Consider the following 24,225-nt stretch of genomic DNA (forward strand, 5'->3'; position numbering starts at 1 on the left):
CCTAGACATAATGAGTCTATGTAACTAGGACCTCTAGACATAATGAGTCTATGTAGCTAGGACCTGTAGACATAATGAGTCTATGTAGCTAGGACCTCTAGACATAATGAGTCAGGTTACAGACTATGTAGCTAGGACCCCTAGACATAATGAGTCAGGTTACAGACCATGTAACTAGGACCCCTAGACAGTCAGGTTACAGTCTATGTAACTAGGACCCTAGACATAATGAGTCTATGTAGCTAGGACCTGTAGACATAATGAGTCTATGTAACTAGGACCCTAGACATAATGAGTCTATGTAACTAGGACCTCTAGACATAATGAGTCAGGTTACAGACCATGTAACTAGGACCTCTAGACAGTCAGGTTACAGTCTATGTAACTAGGACCTCTAGACATAATGAGTCTATGTAACTAGGACCCTAGACATAATGAGTCTATGTAACTAGGACCTCTAGACATAATGAGTCTATGTAGCTAGGACCTGTAGACATAATGAGTCTATGTAACTAGGACCTCTAGACATAATGAGTCTATGTAACTAGGACCCCTAGACATAATGAGTCTATGTAGCTAGGACCTGTAGACATAATGAGTCTATGTAACTAGGACCTCTAGACATAATGAGTCTATGTAACTAGGACCCTAGACATAATGAGTCTATGTAACTAGGACCTCTAGACATAATGAGTCTATGTAGCTAGGACCTGTAGACATAATGAGTCTATGTAACTAGGACCCTAGACATAATGAGTCTATGTAACTAGGACCTCTAGACATAATGAGTCTATGTAGCTAGGACCTGTAGACATAATGAGTCTATGTAACTAGGACCTCTAGACATAATGAGTCTATGTAACTAGGACCCTAGACATAATGAGTCTATGTAACTAGGACCCTAGACATAATGAGTCTATGTAACTAGGACCTCTAGACATAATGAGTCTATGTAGCTAGGACCTCTAGACATAACCAGAGCAGCAGAAACAGAAGGCTACCTATAAAACAACATAGACCTTGCAGTAGCTCAGTAGCTTTGATTTACACACACACACACTTGCACGCACACACACACACACACACACGTGCACACGCATGCACACACGCATGCACCCACGCACACGCACACACACACAGACCAGTGTGATGCTCTATATAGTTGGTGTCCCCATTTGTCTCAGTATTAGGGAGAGACTCTCCCATTCACATGTAAACCAGGTCACCTAGTTCCTGTTGCTGGGGAACATCTATTCTCTCTCTGGTGGGGGTATACATGCCTCTCTCTGGGGGGGGGGGGTATACATGCCTCTCTCTGGGGGGGGGGGGGGTATACCTGCCTCTCTCTGTTGGGGGTATACATGCCTCTCTCTGGTGGGGGTATATATGCCTCTCTCTGGTGGGGGGGTATACATGCCTCTCTCTGGGGGGGGGGGGGGGGGGGGGGGGTATACATGCCTCTCTCTGTTGGGGGTGTACACATGCCTCTCTCTGGTGGGGGTATACATGCCTCTCTCTGGTGGGGGGGTATACATGCCTCTCTCTGGTGGGGGTATATATGCCTCTCTCTGGTGGGGGGGTATACATGCCTCTCTCTGGGGGGGGTGTACACATGCCTCTCTCTGGTGGGGGTATACATGCCTCTCTCTGGGGGGGGGGGGGGTATACATGCCTCTCTCTGTTGGGGGTGTACACATGCCTCTCTCTGGTGGGGGTATAAATGCCTCTCTCTGGTGGGGGGGTATACATGCCTCTCTCTGGTGGGGGTATATATGCCTCTCTCTGGTGGGGGGGTATACATGCCTCTCTCTGTTGGGGGTGTACACATGCCTCTCTCTGGTGGGGGTATACATGCCTCTCTCTGGTGGGGGGGTATACATGCCTCTCTCTGGTGGGGGTATATATGCCTCTCTCTGGTGGGGGGGTATACATGCCTCTCTCTGGGGGGGGGGGGGGGGGGGGTATACATGCCTCTCTCTGTTGGGGGTGTACACATGCCTCTCTCTGGTGGGGGTATACATGCCTCTCTCTGGGGGGGGGGGGGGGGGGGGTATACATGCCTCTCTCTGTTGGGGGTGTACACATGCCTCTCTCTGGTGGGGGGGTATACATGCCTCTCTCTGGTGGGGGGGTATACATGCCTTACTCTGGTGGGGGGGGGGGGGTATACATGCCTCTCTTCGGTGGGGGGGTATACATGCCTCTCTCTGGTGGGGGGGGTATACATGCCTCTCTCTGGGGGGGGGGGGGGGGGGGGGGGTATATATGCCTCTCTGGTGGGGGTGTATACATACCTCTCTCTGGTGGGGGGGGGGGGGGGTATACATGCCTCTCTCTGATGGGGGGGGGGGTATACATGCCTCTCTCTGGAGGGGGGGGGGTATATATGCCTCTCTCTGGTGGGGGTGTACACATGCCTCCCTCTGGTGGGGGGGGGGGGGGGGGGTATATATGCCTCTCTCTGGTGGGGGTGTATACATACTTCTCTCTGGTGGGGGGGGGGTATACATGCCTCTCTCTGGTGGGGGTGTACACATGCCTCTCTCTGGTGGGGGGGGGGGTATACATGCCTCTCTCTGGAGGTGGGGGGGGTATATATGCCTCTCTCTGGTGGGGGGGGGGGGGTATACATGCCTCTCTCTGGTGAGGGTGTATACATGCCTCTCTCTGGTGGGGGTGTACACATGCCTCTCTCTGGTGGGGGTGTATACATGCCTCTCTCTGGTGGGGGTGTACACATGCCTCTCTCTGGTGAGGGTGTATACATGCCTCTCTCTGGTGGGGGTGTACACATGCCTCTCTCTGGTGGGGGTGTACACATGCCTCTCTCTGGTGGGGGTGTATACATGCCTCTCTCTGGTGGGGGTGTATACATGCCTCTCTCTGGTGGGGGGGGGGGGGGGGGGTGGTGGTAGTGTGTGCACGTGCATGTGGATGAGCGTGCGTGTGGTTTCAGATTTTAGAAGTTGCTATAGCAACTTGCCTTGAATCCTATCAGCAGCGAAAGCCAGTGTTTGCAGGGTGATGTCACAGAGCTCCGCGTTCTGAACTAAACAGGATTTCACTAAACTGAGTTTCTGCCAAGGTCACATGATCAGATGGTCACTCAAGGGTTAAACATAAATGAGAAACTCCTGCAACGATCAAGATGTGTTGGGTTGTGTATGTAAACTCCGGAAAAAAAGAAACGTCCTCTCACTGTCAACTGCGTTTATTTTCAGCAAACTTAACATGTGTAAATATTTGTATGAACATAACAAGATTCAATGACTGAGACATAAACTGAACAAGTTCCACAGACATGTGACTAACAGAAATGGAATAATGTGTTCCTGAACAAAGGGGGGTGAAAATCAAAAGTAACAGTCAGTCTCTGGTGTGGCCACCAGCTGCATTAAGTACTGCAGTGCATCTCCTCCTCATGGACTGCACCAGATTTGACAGTTATTGCTGTGAGATGTTACCCCACTCTTCCACCAAGGCACCTGCAAGTTCCCGGACATTTCTGGGGGGAATTGCCCTAGCCCTCACCCTCCGATCCAACAGGTCCAAGATGTGCTCAATAAGATAGAACGAGCAGTCTCACAGTACGGACATAGCAATTTATTGCCCTGGCCACATCTGCAGTCCTCATGTCTCCTTGCAGCATGCCTAAAGCACGTTCGCACAGATGAGCAGGGGCCCTGGGCATCTTTCTTTTGGTGCTTTACAGAGTCAGTAGAAAGGCCTCTTTAGTGTCCTAAGTTTTCATAACTGTGACCTTAATTGCCTACTGTCTGTAAGCTGTTAGTGTCTTAACGACCGTTCCACAGGTGCATGTTCATTAATTGTTTATGGTTCATTGAACAAGCATGGGAAACAGTGTTTAAACCCTTTCAAATGAAGATCTGTGAAGTAAGTTACTTGGATTTTTACAAATTATCTTTGAAAGACAGGGTCCTGGAAAATGGACGTTTCTTTTTTTGCTAAAATTTTTAGGAGAGGTTATAATAGCATCATAGTCCCCACACACCATCAATCAGAACCAGAGAGAGAGAGAGAGAGAGAGAGAGAGAGAGAGAGAGAGAGAGAGAGAGAGAGAGAGAGAGAGTCCCTGTATGGTCCAGTTGGTAGAAAATGTGGCACTTCAATTAGCCAGGGTTGTGGGTTAGATTACTACAAGGGGACCAGTATAAGAAATGATGCACTCACTACTGTCGCTCTGGCTAAACATGGCTATATGCACTTACAGTTGAAGTCGGAAGATTACATACACTTAAAAAAGCCAGACTACGGTTTGCAACTGCACATGGGGACAAAGATTGTACTTTTTGGAGAAATGTCCTCAGGTAGAACTGTTTGGCCATACTGACCATCGTTATGTTTGGAGGGAAAAGAGGGAGGCTTGCAAGTCGACGAACACCATCCCAACCGTGAAGCACGGGGGGGGGGGGGGGGGGGGGCAGCATCATGTTGTGGGGGTGCTTTGCTGCAGGAGGGACTGGTGCACTTCATAAAATAGATGACATCATGAGGACGGAAAATTAAGTGCATATATTGAAGCAACATCTCAAGACATCAGTCAGGAAGTTAAAGCTTGGTCGAAAATGGGTCTTCCAAATGGACAATGACCCCAAGCATACTTCCAAAGTTGTGGCAAAATGGCTTAAGGACAACAAAGTCAAGGTATTGGAGTTGCCATCACAAAGCCCTGACCTCAATCCTATAGAAAATGTGTGGGAAGAACTGAAAAAGCGAGTGCGAGCAAGGAGGCCTACAAACCTGCACCAGCTCTGTCAGGAGGAATGGGCCAAAATTCCTTATTGTGGGAAGCTACCCAAAACGTTTGATCCAAGTTAAACAATTTAAAGGCAATGCTACCAAATTCTAATTGAGTGTATGTAAACTTCTGACCCACTGGGAATGTGATGAAAGAAATCAAATCTGAAATTAATCATTCTCTCTACTAATATTCTGACATTTCACAGTCTGAAAATAAAGTGGTGATCCTAACTGACCTAGGACAGGACATTTACTAGGATTTACTAGTAAATGTCTGCCAACACCTCATTTGGCCGCCTTTCCTTCCAGTTCTCTGCTGCCTGTGACTGGAACGAATTGCAAAAAAAAAAAATTGTTGAAGTTGGAGACTTTTATCTCCCTCTCCAACTTCAAACATCTGCTATCTGAGCAGCTAACCGATCGCTGCAGCTGTACATAGTCTATCGGTAAATAGCCCACCCATTTTTACCTACCTCATCCCCATACTGTTTTTATTTATTTACTTTTCTGCTCTTTTGCACACCAATATCTCTACCTGTACATGACCATCTGATCATTTATCACTCCAGTGTTAATCTGGAAAAAAATTGTAATTATTCGCCTACCTCCTCATGCCTTTTGCACACAATGTATATAGACTCTCTTTTTTTCTACTGTGTTATTGACTTGTTCATACACTCCATGTGTAACTCTGTGTTGTCTGTTCACACTGCTATGCCTTATCTTGTCCAGGTCGCAGTTGCAAATGAGAACTTGTTCTCAACTAGCCTACCTGGTTAAATAAAGGTGAAATAAAATTTACTAGGATTAAATGTCAGGAATTGTGAAAAACTGAGTTTAAATGTATTTGGCTGAGGTGTTGGTAGACTTCCAACTTCAACTGTACACAGATCTTTATTCTTTACACCGTTTTAACAGCTAAACAGACATAGGAGATCTAGATTTATAGTCTTTCCACAGTTTTAATATGACTAAATACACAGGACATCTAGAGATTAATAAAATAAATATAATAATGTAAAATAAAAATGACAGTCTAAATACACCTTCATAGCTAGTCTTTCACAGTTTTAACAAGGCTAACTGCACCGACATATTCTATATATGCAAAAAGTATGTGTGTTTGTCTATGGAGATTGCATGGCTGCGGGCTCGATTTTATACACCGGTCAGCAACGGGTGTGACTGAAATAGCCGAATCCACTAATTTGAAGGGGTGTCCACATACTTTTGTATTTACACCCTTGAGTTAAAATCACTTTTGGCAGTGATAACAGCTATGCGTCTCGAAAAGCTGGGCACGACTGGATTGGACAATATTTGTAAATTTTTAATAAAAAAATTATTCAAGCTCTGTCAAGTAGTTGGCATGAAACCAGTGTATATTTGGCCGTGTGTTCAAAGTCTTGTTTGTCCCGCTGAAAGGTGAATTTGTCTCCCAGTGTCTGTTGGCAAGAAGACCGAACCAGGTTTTCCCCCGAGGATTTCGCCTGTTCTTTGCTCTATATATATATATATATATATCTTAACTCGATAGTCACTTGCCAATGACAAGCAAACCCTCATGATACAGCCTCCACCACGCTTGAATGTATGAAGAGTGGTACTCAATGAAGTACTGTGTTGGAACGGCACTAAACATAAGGGCTTACCCTCTGTGTGTATAGCAGAGACGTAGCTCCAGTTGTATCTCTTGACGATGTCCACCATAGCTCTGGCTTGCTGAGCATCCGACGGCACCACCCTCATGAAGTACTTATACAGACTCTAGAAAAGAAACACAGGCAGCAATTGGTCAATGATTCCGAGTGTTGATTCAGAGTAACATTTCGGGGGTTGATTCAGCACTCTCAAAGTACTGATACAGACTCTAGACCAGTGTTCATAAAGTACTGATACAGACTCTAGACCAGTGTTCATAAAGTACTGATACAGACTCTAGACCAGTGTTCATAAAGTACTGATACAGACTCTAGACCAGTGTTCATAAAGTACTGCTGCAGACTCTAGTCCAGTGTTCATAAAGTACTGATGCACTCTAGTCCAGTGTTCATAAAGTACTGATACAGACTCTAGTCCAGTGTTCATAAAGTACTGATGCACTCTAGTCCAGTGTTCATAAAGTACTGATACAGACTCTAGACCAGTGTTCATAAAGTACTGATGCAGACTCTAGTCCAGTGTTCATAAAGTAATGATACAGACTCTAGACCAGAGTGTTCATAAAGTACTGATGCAGACTCTAGACCAGTGTTCATAAAGTACTGATACAGACTCTAGTCCAGAGTGTTCATAAAGTACTAATACAGACTCTAGACCAGAGTGTTCATAAAGTACTGCTGCAGACTCTAGTCCAGTGTTCATAAAGTACTGATGCAGACTCTAGTCCAGTGTTCATAAAGTACTGATACAGACTCTAGTCCAGTGTTCATAAAGTAATGCTGCAGACTCTAGTCCAGTGTTCATAAAGTACTGATACAGACTCTAGTCCAGTGTTCATAAAGTACTGATACAGACTCTAGTCCAGTGTTCATAAAGTACTGATGCACTCTAGTCCAGTGTTCATAAAGTACTGATACAGACTCTAGACCAGTGTTCATAAAGTACTGATGCAGACTCTAGTCCAGTGTTCATAAAGTAATGATACAGACTCTAGACAAGAGTGTTCATAAAGTACTGATGCAGACTCTAGACCAGTGTTCATAAAGTACTGATACAGACTCTAGTCCAGAGTGTTCATAAAGTACTAATACAGACTCTAGACCAGAGTGTTCATAAAGTACTGCTGCAGACTCTAGTCCAGTGTTCATAAAGTACTGATGCAGACTCTAGTCCAGTGTTCATAAAGTACTGATACAGACTCTAGTCCAGTGTTCATAAAGTAATGCTGCAGACTCTAGTCCAGTGTTCATAAAGTACTGATACAGACTCTAGTCCAGTGTTCATAAAGTACTGATACAGACTCTAGTCCAGTGTTCATAAAGTACTGATGCAGACTCTAGACCAGAGTGTTCATAAAGTACTGATGCAGACTCTAGTCCAGTGTTCATAAAGTAATGATACAGACTCTAGTCCAGTGTTCATAAAGTAATGATACAGACTCTAGACCAGTGTTCATAAAGTACTGATGCAGACTCTAGTCCAGTGTTCATAAAGTAATGATACAGACTCTAGACCAGAGTGTTCATAAAGTACTGATGCAGACTCTAGACCAGTGTTCATAAAGTACTGATACAGACTCTAGTCCAGTGTTCATAAAGTACTGATGCAGACTCTAGTCCAGTGTTCATAAAGTACTGATACAGACTCTAGTCCAGTGTTCATAAAGTAATGCTGCAGACTCTAGTCCAGTGTTCATAAAGTACTGATGCAGACTCTAGACCAGTGTTCATAAAGTACTGATACAGACTCTAGTCCAGAGTGTTCATAAAGTACTAATACAGACTCTAGACCAGAGTGTTCATAAAGTACTGCTGCAGACTCTAGTCCAGTGTTCATAAAGTACTGATGCAGACTCTAGTCCAGTGTTCATAAAGTACTGATACAGACTCTAGTCCAGTGTTCATAAAGTAATGCTGCAGACTCTAGTCAAGTGTTCATAAAGTACTGATACAGACTCTAGTCCAGTGTTCATAAAGTACTGATGCAGACTCTAGACCAGAGTGTTCATAAAGTACTGATGCAGACTCTAGTCCAGTGTTCACAAAGTAATGATACAGACTCTAGTCCAGTGTTCATAAAGTAATGATACAGACTATAGACCAGTGTTCATAAAGTACTGATGCACTCTAGTCCAGTGTTCATAAAGTACTGATGCAGACTCTAGTCCAGTGTTCATAAAGTACTGATACAGACTCTAGTCCAGTGTTCATAAAGTACTGATACAGACTCTAGTCCAGTGTTCATAAAGTAATGCTGCAGACTCTAGTCCAGTGTTCATAAAGTACTGATGCAGACTCTAGTCCAGTGTTCATAAAGTAATGATACAGACTCTAGACCAGAGTGTTCATAAAGTACTGATACAGACTCTAGACCAGAGTGTTCATAAAGTAATGATACGGACTCTAGACCAGAGTGTTCATAAAGTACTAATACAGACTCTAGACCAGAGTGTTCATAAAGTACTGCTGCAGACTCTAGTCCAGTCTTCATAAAGTACTGATACAGACTCTAGACCAGTGTTCATAAAGTACTGATGCAGACTCTAGACCAGTGTTCATAAAGTACTGATACAGACTCTAGACCAGAGTGTTCATAAAGTACTGATGCAGACTCTAGACCAGTGTTCATAAAGTACTGATGCAGACTCTCGACCAGAGTGTTCATAAAGTACTGATACAGACTCTAGACCAGTGTTCATAAAGTACTGCTGCAGACTCTAGACCAGAGTGTTCATAAAGTACTGATGCAGACTCTAGTCCAGTGTTCATAAAGTACTGATACAGACTCTAGACCAGTGTTCATAAAGTACTGCTGCAGACTCTAGACCAGTGTTCATAAAGTACTGATACAGACTCTAGACCAGTGTTCATAAAGTACTGCTGCAGACTCTAGACCAGTGTTCATAAAGTACTGATGCAGACTCTAGTCCAGTGTTCATAAAGTACTGATGCAGACTCTAGTCCAGTGTTCATAAAGTACTGATGCAGACTCTAGTCCAGTGTTCATAAAGTACTGATGCAGACTCTAGTCCAGTGTTCATAAAGTACTGATGCAGACTCTAGTCCAGTGTTCATAAAGTACTGCTGCAAACTCTAGTCCAGTGTTCATAAAGTACTGATGCAGACTCTAGACCAGTGTTCATAAAGTACTGATACAGACTCTAGACCAGTGTTCATAAAGTACTGATGCAGACTCTAGACCCAAGTGTTCATAAAGTACTGATGCAGACTCTAGACCCAAGTGTTCATAAAGTACTGATGCAGACTCTAGACCAGTGTTCATAAAGTACTGATACAGACTCTAGACCAGTGTTCATAAAGTACTGATGCAGACTCTAGACCAGTGTTCATAAAGTACTGATGCAGACTCTAGACCAGTGTTCATAAAGTAATGATACAGACTCTAGACCAGAGTGTTCATAAAGTACTGATGCAGACTCTAGACCAGCGTTCATAAAGTACTGATGCAGACTCTAGACCAGTGTTCATAAAGTAATGATACAGACTCTAGACCAGAGTGTTCATAAAGTACTGATTCAGACTCTAGACCCGAGTGTTCATAAAGTACTGATACAGACTCTAGACCAGTGTTCATAAAGTACTGATACAGACTCTAGACCCGAGTGTTCATAAAGTACTGATACAGACTCCAGACCAGTGTTCATAAAGTACTGATACAGACTCTAGAACACAGTACTCAAAACATAATGATACAGACACTACAATATAAATACATTACTCATAGTATTGTCTGTATCAGTACTGTATCAGTACAGTCTGTATCAGTACTTTATGAGTATGGTGTTCTGCAGTCTGTATCAGTACTTTATCTATGTTGTGTAATTGTCTATCAATAACTTCTGAGTACTTTGTTCTAGACTTTGTATTATACAGACTCTAAAACACAGTACTCATAAAGTACTGAAGGACTCTAGAACACAGTAATCATAAAGTACTGAAGGACTCTAGAACACAGTACTCATAAAGAACTGAAGGACTCTAGAACACAGTACTCATAAAGTACTGAAGGACTCTAGAACACAGTACTCATAAAGTACTGAAGGACTCCAGAACACAGTAATCATAAAGTACTGAAGGACTCTAGAACACAGTACTCATAAAGTACTGAAGGACTCCAGAACACAGTACTCATAAAGAACTGATATAGACTCTAGAATAGAAACACAGTACTCATAAAGTACTGAAGGACTCTAGAACACAGTACTCATAAAGTACTGAAGGACTCCAGAACACAGTACTCATAAAGAACTGATATAGACTCTAGAATAGAAACACGGTACTCATAAAGTCTTGATACAGACTCTAGAACAGAAACACAACACAGTACTCATAAAGTACTGATACAGACTCTAGAACAGAAACACAGTACTCATAAAGTACTGATACAGACTCTAGAACAGAAACACAGTACTCATAAAGTACTGATACAGACTCTAGAACAGAAACACAACACAGTACTCATAAAGTACTGAAGGACTCTAGAACACAGTACTCATAAATAACTGATATAGACTCTAGAATAGAAACACGGTACTCATAAAGTCTTGATACAGACTCTAGAACACAGTATTCATAAAGTACTGAAGGACTCTAGAACACAGTACTCCAAAAGTACTGATACCGACTCTAGAACAGAAACACAGTACTCATAAAGTACTGAGACAGACTCTAGAACAGAAACACAGTACTCATAAAGTACTGATACAGACTCTAGAACAGAAACACAGTACTCATAAAGTACTGATACAGACTCTAGAACACAGTACTCATAAAGTACTGATACAGACTCTAGAACAGAAACACAGTACTCTTAAAGTACTGATACAGACTCTAGAACAGAAACACAGTACTCATAAAGTATTGATAGTATGAGTGTAAAGTGTATCTCTGCCTTACAGTACCTTGTCGCTGAGGTCCATGCTGGTAGCAGAGTAAGCGATCTGTGGTATGTTGAACAGCTGTAGCAGGTTCTGCACCTGGATGGCCACAGAGCTGGAACCTGGTCCTATCAATCCTACAATGGGTTTCTTCCCTCTAACAGGGGTCATCTCTATCCCGTCCTCCCCCAGACATTTCCCAAGGCTCAGACTCTCCTCCTCCTCGTTGGAGACCAGCGTGTCTCTGATAAACTCTATGCTCTGTTCTAATGCCACTGCACTGTGCCAGCAAGAGTCCCTGTAAGAGGGGGAGGGATACACACACACGCACACGCACACACACACACAAACAAACAAACAAACAAACAAACACACACGCACACACACACACACAAACACACACACACACACACACGCACACACAAACACACACACAACACACAAGGTTAGTGAGTCCCTGTGGAGTTCAACCATTATGCAGTTGAGTTTAACACACACCCCTATCCAAAGAGTTGCTACCTGATCTCACAGCCCAGGGTGATGTTGGGGAGGAGGTGAGGGTCAGAGTTGATCAGGTCCAGAGTGTGCATCATGGCCTCCACACGCTGGATACCATACTGTTCTCTGACAGCTCCACACTTACGCTCATGGACCTATGGAATACAGACACACACACTACGTCACACACACACACACACACGTCGTCACATACACACACTCCAACACACACAGACACACACGCACACACACACACACACACGTCGTCACATACACACACTCCAACAGACACACACACACTCCAACACACACAGACACACACAGACACACACACACTCCAACACACACAGACACACACACTACGTCACACACACACACACACACACACACACACACACACACACACACACACACACACACACGTCGTCACATACACACACTCCAACACACACACACACACACACACACATGACACGTCGTCACATACACACACTACGTCACACACACACACACGTCGTCACATACACACACTCCAACAGACACACACACACTCCAACACACACACTCCAAACCACAGTGTACCTTGTCTGCAGGAGGTTGGTGGTGAACAGAGAACAGCGCTCCTATGATGATGTCACCAGGAATGTGAGCCAGGACTCTCCTTTCATTGGCCTGAGCCTCGACCCCAACATGAACTCCAGGGGTCACCCAGCCCAGGACATCCCCCAGCAACATACACACCAGGAGGAGCCACACGTACACCCCTCCACCACCTCCTCTCATTCTCTCTCTCCTCCTCTCTCCTCCCTCCATCCTCTGTCCCGTTATCTCTCCTCCCTCAATCTTCTCTCTCATCGTCTCTCCTCCCTCCATCTTCTGTCTCCTCCCCTCTCCTCCCTCCATCTTCTGAATCTTCAGCAATGTGCTTCAGTTGGTTGGAGCATGGTGGTGGTGATGTCACTGCCAGAGTCGTGCTTTGGTTCGTTGAAATAGGACCGTCTCACTCCATCTAGAACCTGTCTGTGCCTGTGTGAGCTCTGTGTTGCTCAGGGCAACCTCTTCATCCCAGAAGGTTACAGAGATCCAGGAAGAGTTATCAGGAGACTCTGACTCCACTCAGGGCTCTGGAATGATCTGGAACGATTCAGCATGGAACCCTCCACAGTGTCACCATGGTAACACTTTACTTCTCCTCAGTGTTTCCTGGTTGTTTCCTCGTGTCTTGACCTTAGAAGGAGATGGCAGAGGTGTTACAGTACAACCTCTACATCCCGCCTATTTAACCGATATAGACCTGGGACACCAGGACCGATTTAGACCTGGGACACCAGGTAGGTGATTCCCCTCTAATCAGGAACCGATTTAGACCTGGGACACCAGGTGGGTGATTCCCCTCTAATCAGGGACTGATTTAGACCTGGGACAACAGGTGGGTGATTCCCCTCCAATCAGGGACTGATTTAGACCTGGGACACCAGTTGGGTGATTCCCCTCCAATCAGGGACTGATATAGACCTGGGACAACAGGTGGGTGATTCCCCTCTAATCAGGGACTGATTTCAGACCTAGGACACCAGGTGGGTGATTCCCCTCCAATCAGGGACTGATTTTAGACCTGGGACACCAGGTGGGTGATTCCCCTCCAATCAGGGACTGATTTTAGACCTGGGACACCAGGTGGGTGATTCTCCTCTAATCAGGGACTGATTTAGACCTGGGACACCAGGTGGGTGATTCTCCTCTAATCAGGGACTGATTTAGACCTGGGACACCAGGTGGGTGATTCCCCTCTAATCAGGGCCTGATTTAGACCTGAGACACCAGGTGAGTGATTCCCCTCTAATCAGGGCCTGATTTAGACCTGGGACACCAGGTGGGTGATTCCCCTCTAATCAGGGACTGATTTAGACCTGGGACACCAGGTGGGTGATTCCCCTCTAATCAGGGACTGATTTAGACCTGGGAGACCAGGTGGGTGATTCCCCTCCAATCAGGGACTGATATAGACCTGGGACACCAGGTGGGTGATTCCCCCTCTAATCAGGGACTGATTTAGACCTGGGACAATAGGTGGGTGATTCCCCTCTAATCAGGGACCGATTTAGACCTGGAACACCAGGTGGGTGATTCCCCTCTAATCAGGGACCGATTTAGACCTGGGACACCAGGTGGGTGCAATGGGCCCTTCGCAAAGCCCCACCCCAGAAGGTTGGGCAAGCAATCACAGCGCTCCAATGAATAGCAACTGTCATTGAATATCTCATTTATAAATTGATGATAACACAGTATATAGCCCAGATAGCCTAGTAAATATCCCAGATAGCCTAGTATATAGCCCAGATAGCACAGTAAATAGCCTAGTATATAACCCAGATAGCCTAGTAAATAGCCCAGATAGCCTAGTATATAGCCCAGATAGCCTAGTAAATAGCCCAGATAGCCCAGTAGATAGCCCAGATAGTATAGTATATAGCCTAGTAAATAGCCCAGATAGCCTAGTAAATAGCCTAGTATATAGCCTAGATAGCCTAGTATATAGCCCAGATAGCCTAGTATATAGCCCAGATAGCCTAGTATATAGCCCAGATAACCTAGTATATAGCCCAGATAGCCTAGTAAATAGCCTAGTATATTACCCAGATAGCCTAGTATATAGGCCAGATAGCCTAGTATATAGCCCAGATAGCCTAGTATATAGCCCATATAGCCTAGTATATAGCCCAGATAACCTAGTATATAGCCCAGATAGCCTAGTAAATAGCCTAGTATATAATCCAGATGGTCTAGTAAATAGTCCAGATAGTTTAGTAAATAGCCCAGATGGTCTAGTAAATAGCCCAGATGGTCAAGTAAATAGCCCAGATAGCCTAGTAAATAGCCCAGATGGTCTAGTAAATAGCCCAGATAGCCTAGTAAATAGCCCAGATAGCCTAGTAAATAGCCCAGATGGTCTAGTAAATAGCCCAGATGGTCTAGTAAATAGCCCAGATAGCCCAGTAAATAGCCCAGATGGTCTAGTAAATAGCCCAGATAGCCTAGCAAATAGCCCAGATGGTTTAGTATGTAGCCCAGATAGCCCAGTAACTAGCCCAGATAGCCCAGTAAATAGCCCAGATAGCCTACAACAAAATGTGAAATACATCCCATAGAACGAGCAGTTAATGGCCTACAGACAAATTGAATTGCGATCTACATATCTAGCTAATAATTATGAAGTAAAAAATGTTTATTTTGCCTATATCTTGTTTGGCCTCTATTGTTGCCATTGTCCTGACTGGAAGAAGGTTCAGTGAGGTGGGGAGGTGAACCGTGAGGTAATACAGTAGAGGGGGAGTGTAAATGCGTTGTTTTATGCATTCCTAACACACTCCCGTCCTCGCAAGAACGTACTCAAGAGAACGTGGTTGTAGAATGCACTCGGAGCATGGTAGTGCGGAGCATGAGAGTACGGAGCATGAGAGCACGGAGCGTGAGAGTGCGGAGCGTGAGAGTGCGGAGCGTGAGAGTGCGGAGCGTGAGAGTACGGAGCATGAGAGTGCGGAGCGTGAGAGTACGGAGCGTGAGAGTACGGAGCGTGAGAGTACGGAGCGTGAGAGTACGGAGCGTGAGAGTACGGAGCATGAGAGTACGGAGCATGAGAGTACGGAGCATGAGAGTGCGGAGCATGAGAGTGCGGAGCATGAGAGTGCGGAGCATGAGAGTGCGCAGCATGAGAGTGCGCAGCATGGTAGTGCGGAGCATGAGAGTGCGGAGCATGAGAGTGCGGAGCATGAGAGTGCGGAGCATGGTAGTGCGGAGCATGGTAGTGCGGAGCATGAGAGTGCGGAGCATGAGAGTGCGGAGCATGAGAGTGCGGAGCATGAGAGTACGGAGCATGAGAGTGCGGAGCATGAGAGTACGGAGCATGAGAGTGCGGAGCATGAGAGTGCGGAGCATGAGAGTGCGGAGCATGAGAGTGCGGAGCATGAGAGTACGGAGCATGAGAGTGCGCAGCATGAGAGTGCGGAGCATGAGAGTGCGGAGCATGAGAGTGCGGAGCATGAGAGTGCGGAGCATGAGAGAGCGGAGCATGAGAGTGCGGAGCATGAGAGTGCGGAGCATGAGAGTATGGAGCATGAGAGTGCGGAGCATGAGAGTGCGGAGCATGAGAGTGCGGAGCATGAGAGTGCGGAGCATGAGAGTGCGGAGCATGGTAGTGCGGAGCATGAGAGTACGGAGCATGGTAGTGCGGAGCATGAGAGTACGGAGCATGGTAGTGCGGAGCATGGTAGTGAGCATATTGAGAAACATCCGATGTTTCAGAATTTAGACTGGGGGTTAAAGACAAAGCAAAACATTATTGATTTATAACGTTCTGCAAATGACCATTGTTTTCTCTTTCAGAAACTGTCACAGGCTTTTGCCAAATACTGTATAAATGACTGCAAAACATTTTAACATTCTGCCAACACAGTAAATAGACCAGTATTTGACTGTATGGGTAGGCTACGGTATTGCTGTGTGAAATGGAGCGTGACATCATTGCCTATTTAATCTCAGATCCTATACCAAGACAGGTGTAACGGTTCTCTTGTTGTGTAGTAGAGGCGGACCAAAACGCAGCGTGGTGGTTGTTCATCGTATTTTAATGAAGACACTATACATGAACAAAACTAACGAAAACAAGAAACGTGAGAACAAAAACAGCCCTATCTGGTGCAAACACAAAGACAGGAACAATCACCCACAAACACACAGTGAAACCCAAGCTACCTAAGTATGATTCTCAATCAGAGACAACTAATGACACCTGCCTCTGATTGAGAACCATACTAGGCCGAAAACATAGAACTGCCCCAAAACATAGAAAAACAAACATAGACTGCCCACCCAACTCACGCCCTGACCATACTAAATAAATACAAAAACAAAGGAAATAGAGGTCAGAACGTGACAGTACCCCCCCCCCAAAGGTGCGGACTCCGGCCGCAAAACCTTGACCTATAGGGGAGGGTCTGGGTGGGCGTCTGTCCGCGGTGGCGGCTCTGGCGCGGGACGCGGACCCCACTTCGCCATTGTCTCAGTCCGCCTTATTGTCCGCCTCCGTGGCTTACTCACCATGCCCACCCCTCTCAATGACCCCACTGGACAGAGGGGCTGCTTGGGACAGAGGGGCAGCTTCTCGGGACAGAGGGACAGCTGCTCGGGACAGAGGGACAGCTGCTCGGGACAGAGGGACAGCTGCTCGGGACAGAGGGACAGCTGCTCGGGACAGAGGGACAGCTGCTCGGGACAGAGGGACAGCTGCTCCGGACAGAGGGACAGCTGCTCCGGGCGGAGGGGCTCTAGCGGCCCCTGGCTGACTGGCGGCACTGGCGGCCCCTGGCTGACTGGCGGCCCCTGGCTGACTGGCGGCACTGGCGGCCCCTGGTTGACTGGCGGCGCTGGCGCTGGGCTGACTGGCGGCACTGGCGGCCCCTGGCTGACTGGCGGCACTGGCGGCCCCTGGCTGACGGGCGGCACTGGCGGCCCCTGGCTGACGGGCGGCACTGGCGGCTCCTGGCAGACGGGCGGCGCTGGCGGCGCTGGGCAGACGGGCGGCGCTGGCGGCGCTGGGCAGACGGGCGGCGCTGGCGGCGCTGGGCAGACGGGCGGCGCTGGCGGCGCTGGGCAGACGGGCGGCGCTGGCGGCGCTGGGCAGACGGGCGGCGCTGGGCAGACGGGCGGCGCTGGGCAGACGGGCGGCGCTGGGCAGACGGGCGGCGCTGGGCAGACGGGCGGCGCTGGGCAGACGGGCGGCGCTGGGCAGACGGGCGGCGCTGGGCAGACGGGAAGCTCCGATGGCGCCGGGCAGACGGGAAGCTCCGGCAGAGGCGCCGGGCAGACGGGAAGCTCCGGCAGAGGCGCCGGGCAGACGGGAGGCTCCGGCAGAGGCGCCGGACAGGCGGGAGGCTCCGGCAGAGGCGCCGGACAGGCGGGAGGCTCCGGCAGAGGCGCCGGACAGGCGGGAGGCTCCGGCAGAGGCGCCGGACAGGCGGGAGGCTCCGGCAGAGGCGCCGGACAGGCGGGAGGCTCCGGCAGAGGCGCCGGACAGGCGGGAGGCTCCGGCAGCGGCGCCGGACAGGCGGGAGGCTCCGGCAGAGGCGCCGGATAGGCGGGAGGCTCCGGCAGAGGCGCCGGACAGACGGGAGACTCCGGCAGCGCTGGAGAGGAGGAAGGCTCTGGTAGCGCCGGAGAGGCGGGAGACTCCGGCAGCGCTGGAGAGGAGGAAGGCTCTGGACGGATGGGCCGGAGAGACAGCCTGGTACGGGGAGCTGCCACCGGAGGGCTGGGGTGTGGAGGTGGTGACGGATAGACCGGGCCGTGCAGGCGCACTGGAGCTCTTGAGCACCGAGCCTGCCCAACCTTACCCGGTTGAATGGTCCCGGTCGCCCTGCCAGTGCGGCGAGGTGGAATAGCCCGCACTGGGCTATGCAGGCGAACCGGGGACACCGTGCGCAAGGCTGGTGCCATGTAAGCCGGCCCAAGGAGACGCACTGGAGACCAGATGCGTAGAGCCGGCTTCATGGCACTTGGCTCGATGCCCACTCTAGCCCGGCCGATACGCGGAGCTGGAATGTACCGCACCGGGCTGTGCACCCGCACTGGGGACACCGTGCGCTCCACAGCATAACACGGTGCCTGCCCGGTCTCTCTAGCCCCCCGGTAACCACAGGAAGTTGGCTCAGGTCTCCTACCTGGCGTAGCCATACTCCCTGTTAGCCCCCCCCCCAAGAAATTTTTGGGGCTGACTCCCGGGCTTCCATCCACGACGCCGCGCTGCCTCCTCATACCAGCGCCTCTCCGCTTTCGCCGCCTCCAGTTCTTCTTTGGGACGGCGATATTCTCCTGGCTGAGCCCAGGGTCCTCTTCCGTCTAATTCGTCCTCCCATGTCCATACCTCCTCGCGCTGCTCCTGCTGCTGCTTTTTCCTTTGCCCATTACCACACCGCTTGGTCCTGTTGTGGTGGGTGATTCTGTAACGGTTCTCTTGTTGTGTAGTAGAGGCGGACCAAAACGCAGCGTGGTGGTTGTTCATCGTATTTTAATGAAGACACTATACATGAACAAAACTAACGAAAACAAGAAACGTGAGAACAAAAACAGCCCTATCTGGTGCAAACACAAAGACAGGAACAATCACCCACAAACACACAGTGAAACCCAGGCTACCTAAGTATGATTCTCAATCAGAGACAACTAATGACACCTGCCTCTGATTGAGAACCATACTAGGCCGAAAACATAGAACTGCCCCAAAACATAGAAAAACAAACATAGACTGCCCACCCAACTCACGCCCTGACCATACTAAATAAATACAAAAACAAAGGAAATAGAGGTCAGAACGTGACAACAGGACAACGAAAACCCAATAGTCTATTGATAAAATAAATATTTAACAACAATCCGTCCTCTGCATAGAAGTGTCGGCAGCAGCCTACTGTTAAATGGTTTCAAATATACAACCAATCTTGCAGAATGCATGGAAAGGCACTCATTATTGACAGCATGAATGTTTAGTTGGGGGAAAAAAGTAACCGCAAAATATAAACATTCTGCCCACACATCTAAACATTCTGCCCACACATCTAAACATTCTGCCCACACATCTAAACATTCTGCCCACACATCTAAACATTCTGCCCAGACATCTAAACATTCTGCCCAGACATCTAAACATTCTGCCCACACATCTAAACATTCTGCCCAGACATCTAAACATTCTGCCCAGACATCTAAACATTCTGCCCAAACATCTAAACATTCTGCCCAAACATCTAAACATTCTGCCCAGACATCTAAACATTCTGCCCACACATCTAAACATTCTGCCCAGACATCTAAACATTCTGCCCACACATCTAAACATTCTGCCCAGACATCTAAACATTCTGCCAAGACATCTAAACATTCTGCCCAAACATCTAAACATTCTGCCCAAACATCTAAACATTCTGCCCAGACATCTAAACATTCTGCCCACACATCTAAACATTCTGCCCAGACATCTAAACATTCTGCCCAGACATCTAAACATTCTGCCCACACATCTAAACATTCTGCCCAGACATCTAAACATTCTGCCAAGACATCTAAACATTCTGCCCAGACATCTAAACATTCTGCCCAGACATCTAAACATTCTGCCCACACATCTAAACATTCTGCCCAGACATCTAAACATTCTGCCCACACATATAAACATTCTGCCCAGACATCTAAACATTCTGCCCACACATCTAAACATTCTGCCCAGACATCTAAACATTCTGCCAAGACATCTAAACATTCTGCCCAGACATCTAAACATTCTGCCCAGACATCTAAACATTCTGCCCACACATCTAAACATTCTGCCCAGACATCTAAACATTCTGCCCACACATCTAAACATTCTGCCCAGACATCTAAACATTCTGCCCACACATCTAAACTTTCTGCCCAAACATCTAAACATTCTGCCCAAACATCTAAACATTCTGCCCAAACATCTAAACATTCTGCCCAAACATCTAAACATTCTGCCCATACATCTAAACATTCTGCCCACACATCTAAACATTCTGCCCACACATCTACATATTCTGCCCAGACATCTAAACATTCTGCCCAAACATCTAAACATTCTGCCCAAACATCTAAACATTCTGCCCAGACATCTAAACATTCTGCCCACACATCTAAACATTCTGCCCAGACATCTAAACATTCTGCCCACACATCTAAACATTCTGCCCACACATCTAAACATTCTGCCCAGACATCTAAACATTCTGCCCAGACATCTAAACATTCTGCCCAGACGTCTAAACATTCTGCCCAGACATCTAAACATTCTGCCCAGACATCTAAACATTCTGCCCAGACATCTAAACATTCTGCCCGCACATCTAAACATTCTGCCCAGACATCTTAACATTCTACCCACACATCTAAACATTCTGCCCACACATCTAAACATTATGCCCACACATTCCTCTACAACAATATGATAAAATATGCCATTGCTCTTTCTTTTACAAACTGTTGTGGTGGCCTAATTCCAATAGTGCCAAAATATACAGCAAATACCCCTGCCCTATAGGGGAGGGGATTAATACCCCTGTCCTGTAGGGTAAGAGTTGAATACCCCTGTCCTATAGGGTAAGAGCTGAAACCCCTGTCCTATAGGGTGAGAGTTGAATACCCCTGTCCTATAGGGTAAGAGTTGAATACCCCTGTCCTATAGGGTAAGAGTTGAATACCCCTGTCCTATAGGGTAAGAGTTGAATACCCCTGTCCTATTGGGTAAGAGTTGAATACCCCTGTCCTATAGGGTAAGAGTTGAATACCCCTGTCCTATTGGGTAAGAGTTGAATACCTCTGTCCTATAGGGTAAGAGTTGAATACCCCTGTCCAATAGGGTAAGAGTTGAATACCCCTGTCCTATAGGGTAAGAGTTGAATACCCCGGTCCAATAGGGTAAGAGTTGAATACCCCTAGCCTATGGGGTAAGAGTTGAATACCCCTGTTCTATAGGGTAAGAGTTGAATACCCCTATCCTATAGGGTAAGAGTTGAATACCTCTGTCCTATAGGGTAAGAGTTGAATACCCCTGTCCAATAGGGTAAGAGTTGAATACCCCTGTCCTATAGGGTAAGAGTTGAATACCCCTATCCTATATGGTAAGAGTTGAATACCCCTGTCCTATAGGGTAAGAGTTGAATACCCCTGTCCTATAGGGTAAGAGTTGAATACCCCTATCCTATATGGTAAGAGTTGAATACCCCTGTCCTATAGGGTAAGAGTTGAATACCCCTGTCCTATTGGGTAAGAGTTGAAACACTGTCCTACACTCTATAGTAAGTCAAACATACCCTATTCTGATTCGTAACGATAGTTAGGGTACCGTGTGGGTACCGTGTGGCTCAGTTAGTTGCTCATGTTGGTTGCAACACAAGGGTTGTGAGTTTGATTCCCACAGGGTGCCAGAACGAAAAATTAAGAACATTTATGCACTCGCTACTGTACATCACTCTGGATAAGACCATCTGATTAATGACTCAAATATAAATCACTCTCGATAAGACCATCTGATTAATGACTAAAATATAAATCACTCTAGATAAGACCGTCTGATTAATGACTAAAATATAAATCACTCTAGATAAGACCGTCTGATTAATGACAAAAATATAAATCACTCTAGATAAGACCATCTGATTAATGACTAAAATATAAATCACTCTGGATAAGACCGTCTGTTTAAATCACTAAAATATAAATCACTCTGGATAAGACCGTCTGATTAATGACTAAAATATAAATCACTCTAGATAAGACCGTCTGATTAATGACTAAAATATAAATCACTCTAGATAAGACGTCTGATTAATGACTAAAATATAAATCACTCTGGATAAGACCGTCTGTTTAAATCACTAAAATATAAATCACTCTGGATAAGACCGTCTGTTTAAACCACTAAAATATAAATCACTCTGGATAAGACCGTCTGTTTAAATCACTAAAATATAAATCACTCTGGATAAGACCGTCTGTTTAAATCACTAAAATATAAATCACTCTGGATAAGACCGTCTGTTTAAATCACTAAAATATAAATCACTCTGGATAAGACCGTCTGTTTAAACCACTAAAATATAAATCACTCTGGATAAGACCGTCTGTTTAAATCACTAAAATATAAATCACTCTGGATAAGACCGTCTGTTTAAATCACTAAAATATAAATCACTCTGGATAAGACCGTCTGTTTAAATCACTAAAATATAAATCACTCTGGATAAGACCGTCTGATTAATCACTAAAATATAAATCACTCTGGATAAGACCGTCTGTTTAAATCACTAAAATGTAAGTGTAATGTAGGTCTACCGGTTGACTGTCCTTTTTACCGCTGCGTTTTGGACGTGTTTTTACACAGTGTTTTATTGCTGTCCACGGTCCGGAAATGAAATGAATTTAATTGTGACTGAGCCACAACTATATCATTAATGATTCATAAGCTTATTTAACAGCTGGTTACTGACACTCCAATAGACCAATATAGCTCAAATTCATTCAAGAGCTAAAAACAAAATGCAGAATGCGTGTACACATGTGCAAGATGCTCCAAACAGGAATATTGTGCTGAAAATACAGTTTTTCATTTATGATCAAATATATTGATAATAAATAATTGAATAGCTGATATCTATGATAGCATTTCCTACATAAAAAAAGCGTTTGTATCACAGAGTAAATGTTGATTACTTTACCTCCTCTGCTTCCTCTTCATGCTCAATATTCCCTGTCATTGAGAGGACAGAAATTCCATCAACCAGCTGTATCGGTAGAGTATAGGCAGACTGCTCCTCCTTAATGACAGACCAGCTAACAGAACGGAACACGTTCATCGCCGGGACAAAGTCATCATCACGATTTCACTAATATGATTCAAATCTATAAATCACAGTCAAGTTTATAAGGCTCGTCCCGTCGTTTTTAACCTGACTACGAAGTAGAATCCTGTTGGGAAAACGATGTTAATTAAAAGTACCATTTATATATTCCCAAAACAAACATCGAAAGTGTGATACTGTTGCGGTTTCCTGTTGTCATGCCTTTTTGATTTATAGCCCAAATGTCAGACTTTATACACATCCGGTTTTTAAATGCCCAAATTCATAATCAATATGCTGAAATGAGTTGGTATATGTTGAAGATCAATACATTAAAAGCTACTCCCAACACACATTCCACACTTGTGTTCAGATTGCTGTATTTTGCTAAATGAATAGTTCATAAAGTGAAGACGCAGTAATATTTATTACCAAGCGGACACTGAAGACTGGAATGGTTTAGTTAAAACTGTTATCAATAGCGCGACTAGATGAATCCGTCATATTAAGATGTGGATGTTTAATGACACTGGGACAATTCTCTGGCGATACATGTGCCTTCTAAAAACACACATCTCAAAGAACTTGGCTATACTACATATATCTATCGATAGAGGAGAACATGTAGTGTGGCCAACGACCACGTTCACATCCACAGTTTTTATGCGAGTAAAGTCATACCTTATATATATATAGATTTTAAAAAAGCAAGAAAGTGATGGAAACAGGATGTTTCGGTACAGTTGTATAAATGTCAACAGATCATTTGTTATTTTGACATATTTTTTAGTGTCTGTTAAATTTATAATGCGAGACAAGTCAATGGAAACGCCTTTATACGCAAATGTTGATATAATAACCATCATAACGGAGTGAACTGGGAGTCGCATGATGACAGGACTCGGGAAAGCGTGCAGTTTATTAGGGTACACCAATGATGAACTTCACAGGGTGCTGAAAGTGCACGGTGATGAGCTTGAAGCTCCTTTCCAAGAAACATCG

General features: G+C 45.9%; 2 protein-coding genes across 2 annotated transcripts in view; one reads left to right on the forward strand and one right to left on the reverse strand.

Moving 5' to 3' along the window:
* Positions 1-23,509, reverse strand: part of grm5a (glutamate receptor, metabotropic 5a) — a 76,301-nt gene extending 52,792 nt beyond the window's left edge. The window contains exons 1-5 of the mRNA XM_036967732.1: positions 23,101-23,509; positions 12,401-13,045; positions 11,840-11,973; positions 11,345-11,618; positions 6,414-6,528 (exon numbers count right to left, since the gene is read on the reverse strand). Of these exons, the coding sequence (XP_036823627.1) occupies positions 6,414-6,528; positions 11,345-11,618; positions 11,840-11,973; positions 12,401-12,721 (844 nt within the window). The 5' untranslated portion in view covers positions 12,722-13,045; positions 23,101-23,509. The remainder of the gene's footprint in view (positions 1-6,413; positions 6,529-11,344; positions 11,619-11,839; positions 11,974-12,400; positions 13,046-23,100) is intronic.
* LOC118945298 (transcription initiation factor TFIID subunit 1-like) lies at positions 15,230-21,218 on the forward strand. The gene is made up of 2 exons (XM_036967733.1): positions 15,230-16,085; positions 21,214-21,218. The coding sequence occupies exons 1-2, from the start codon at positions 15,230-15,232 to the stop codon at positions 21,216-21,218; spliced, it is 861 nt and encodes a 286-aa protein (XP_036823628.1).
* Positions 23,510-24,225: the final 716 nt, after the last annotated feature.

The sequence above is a fragment of the Oncorhynchus mykiss genome, chromosome Y (genome assembly GCF_013265735.2).
Source record: "Oncorhynchus mykiss isolate Arlee chromosome Y, USDA_OmykA_1.1, whole genome shotgun sequence".
Lineage (NCBI taxonomy): Eukaryota > Metazoa > Chordata > Actinopteri > Salmoniformes > Salmonidae > Oncorhynchus > Oncorhynchus mykiss.

What these genes read in the sequence shown, in the direction of transcription:
- LOC118945298 (XM_036967733.1), top strand. Translation starts at nt 15,230, where the DNA reads ATGCACTCGGAGCATGGTAGTGCGGAGCATGAGAGTACGGAGCATGAG.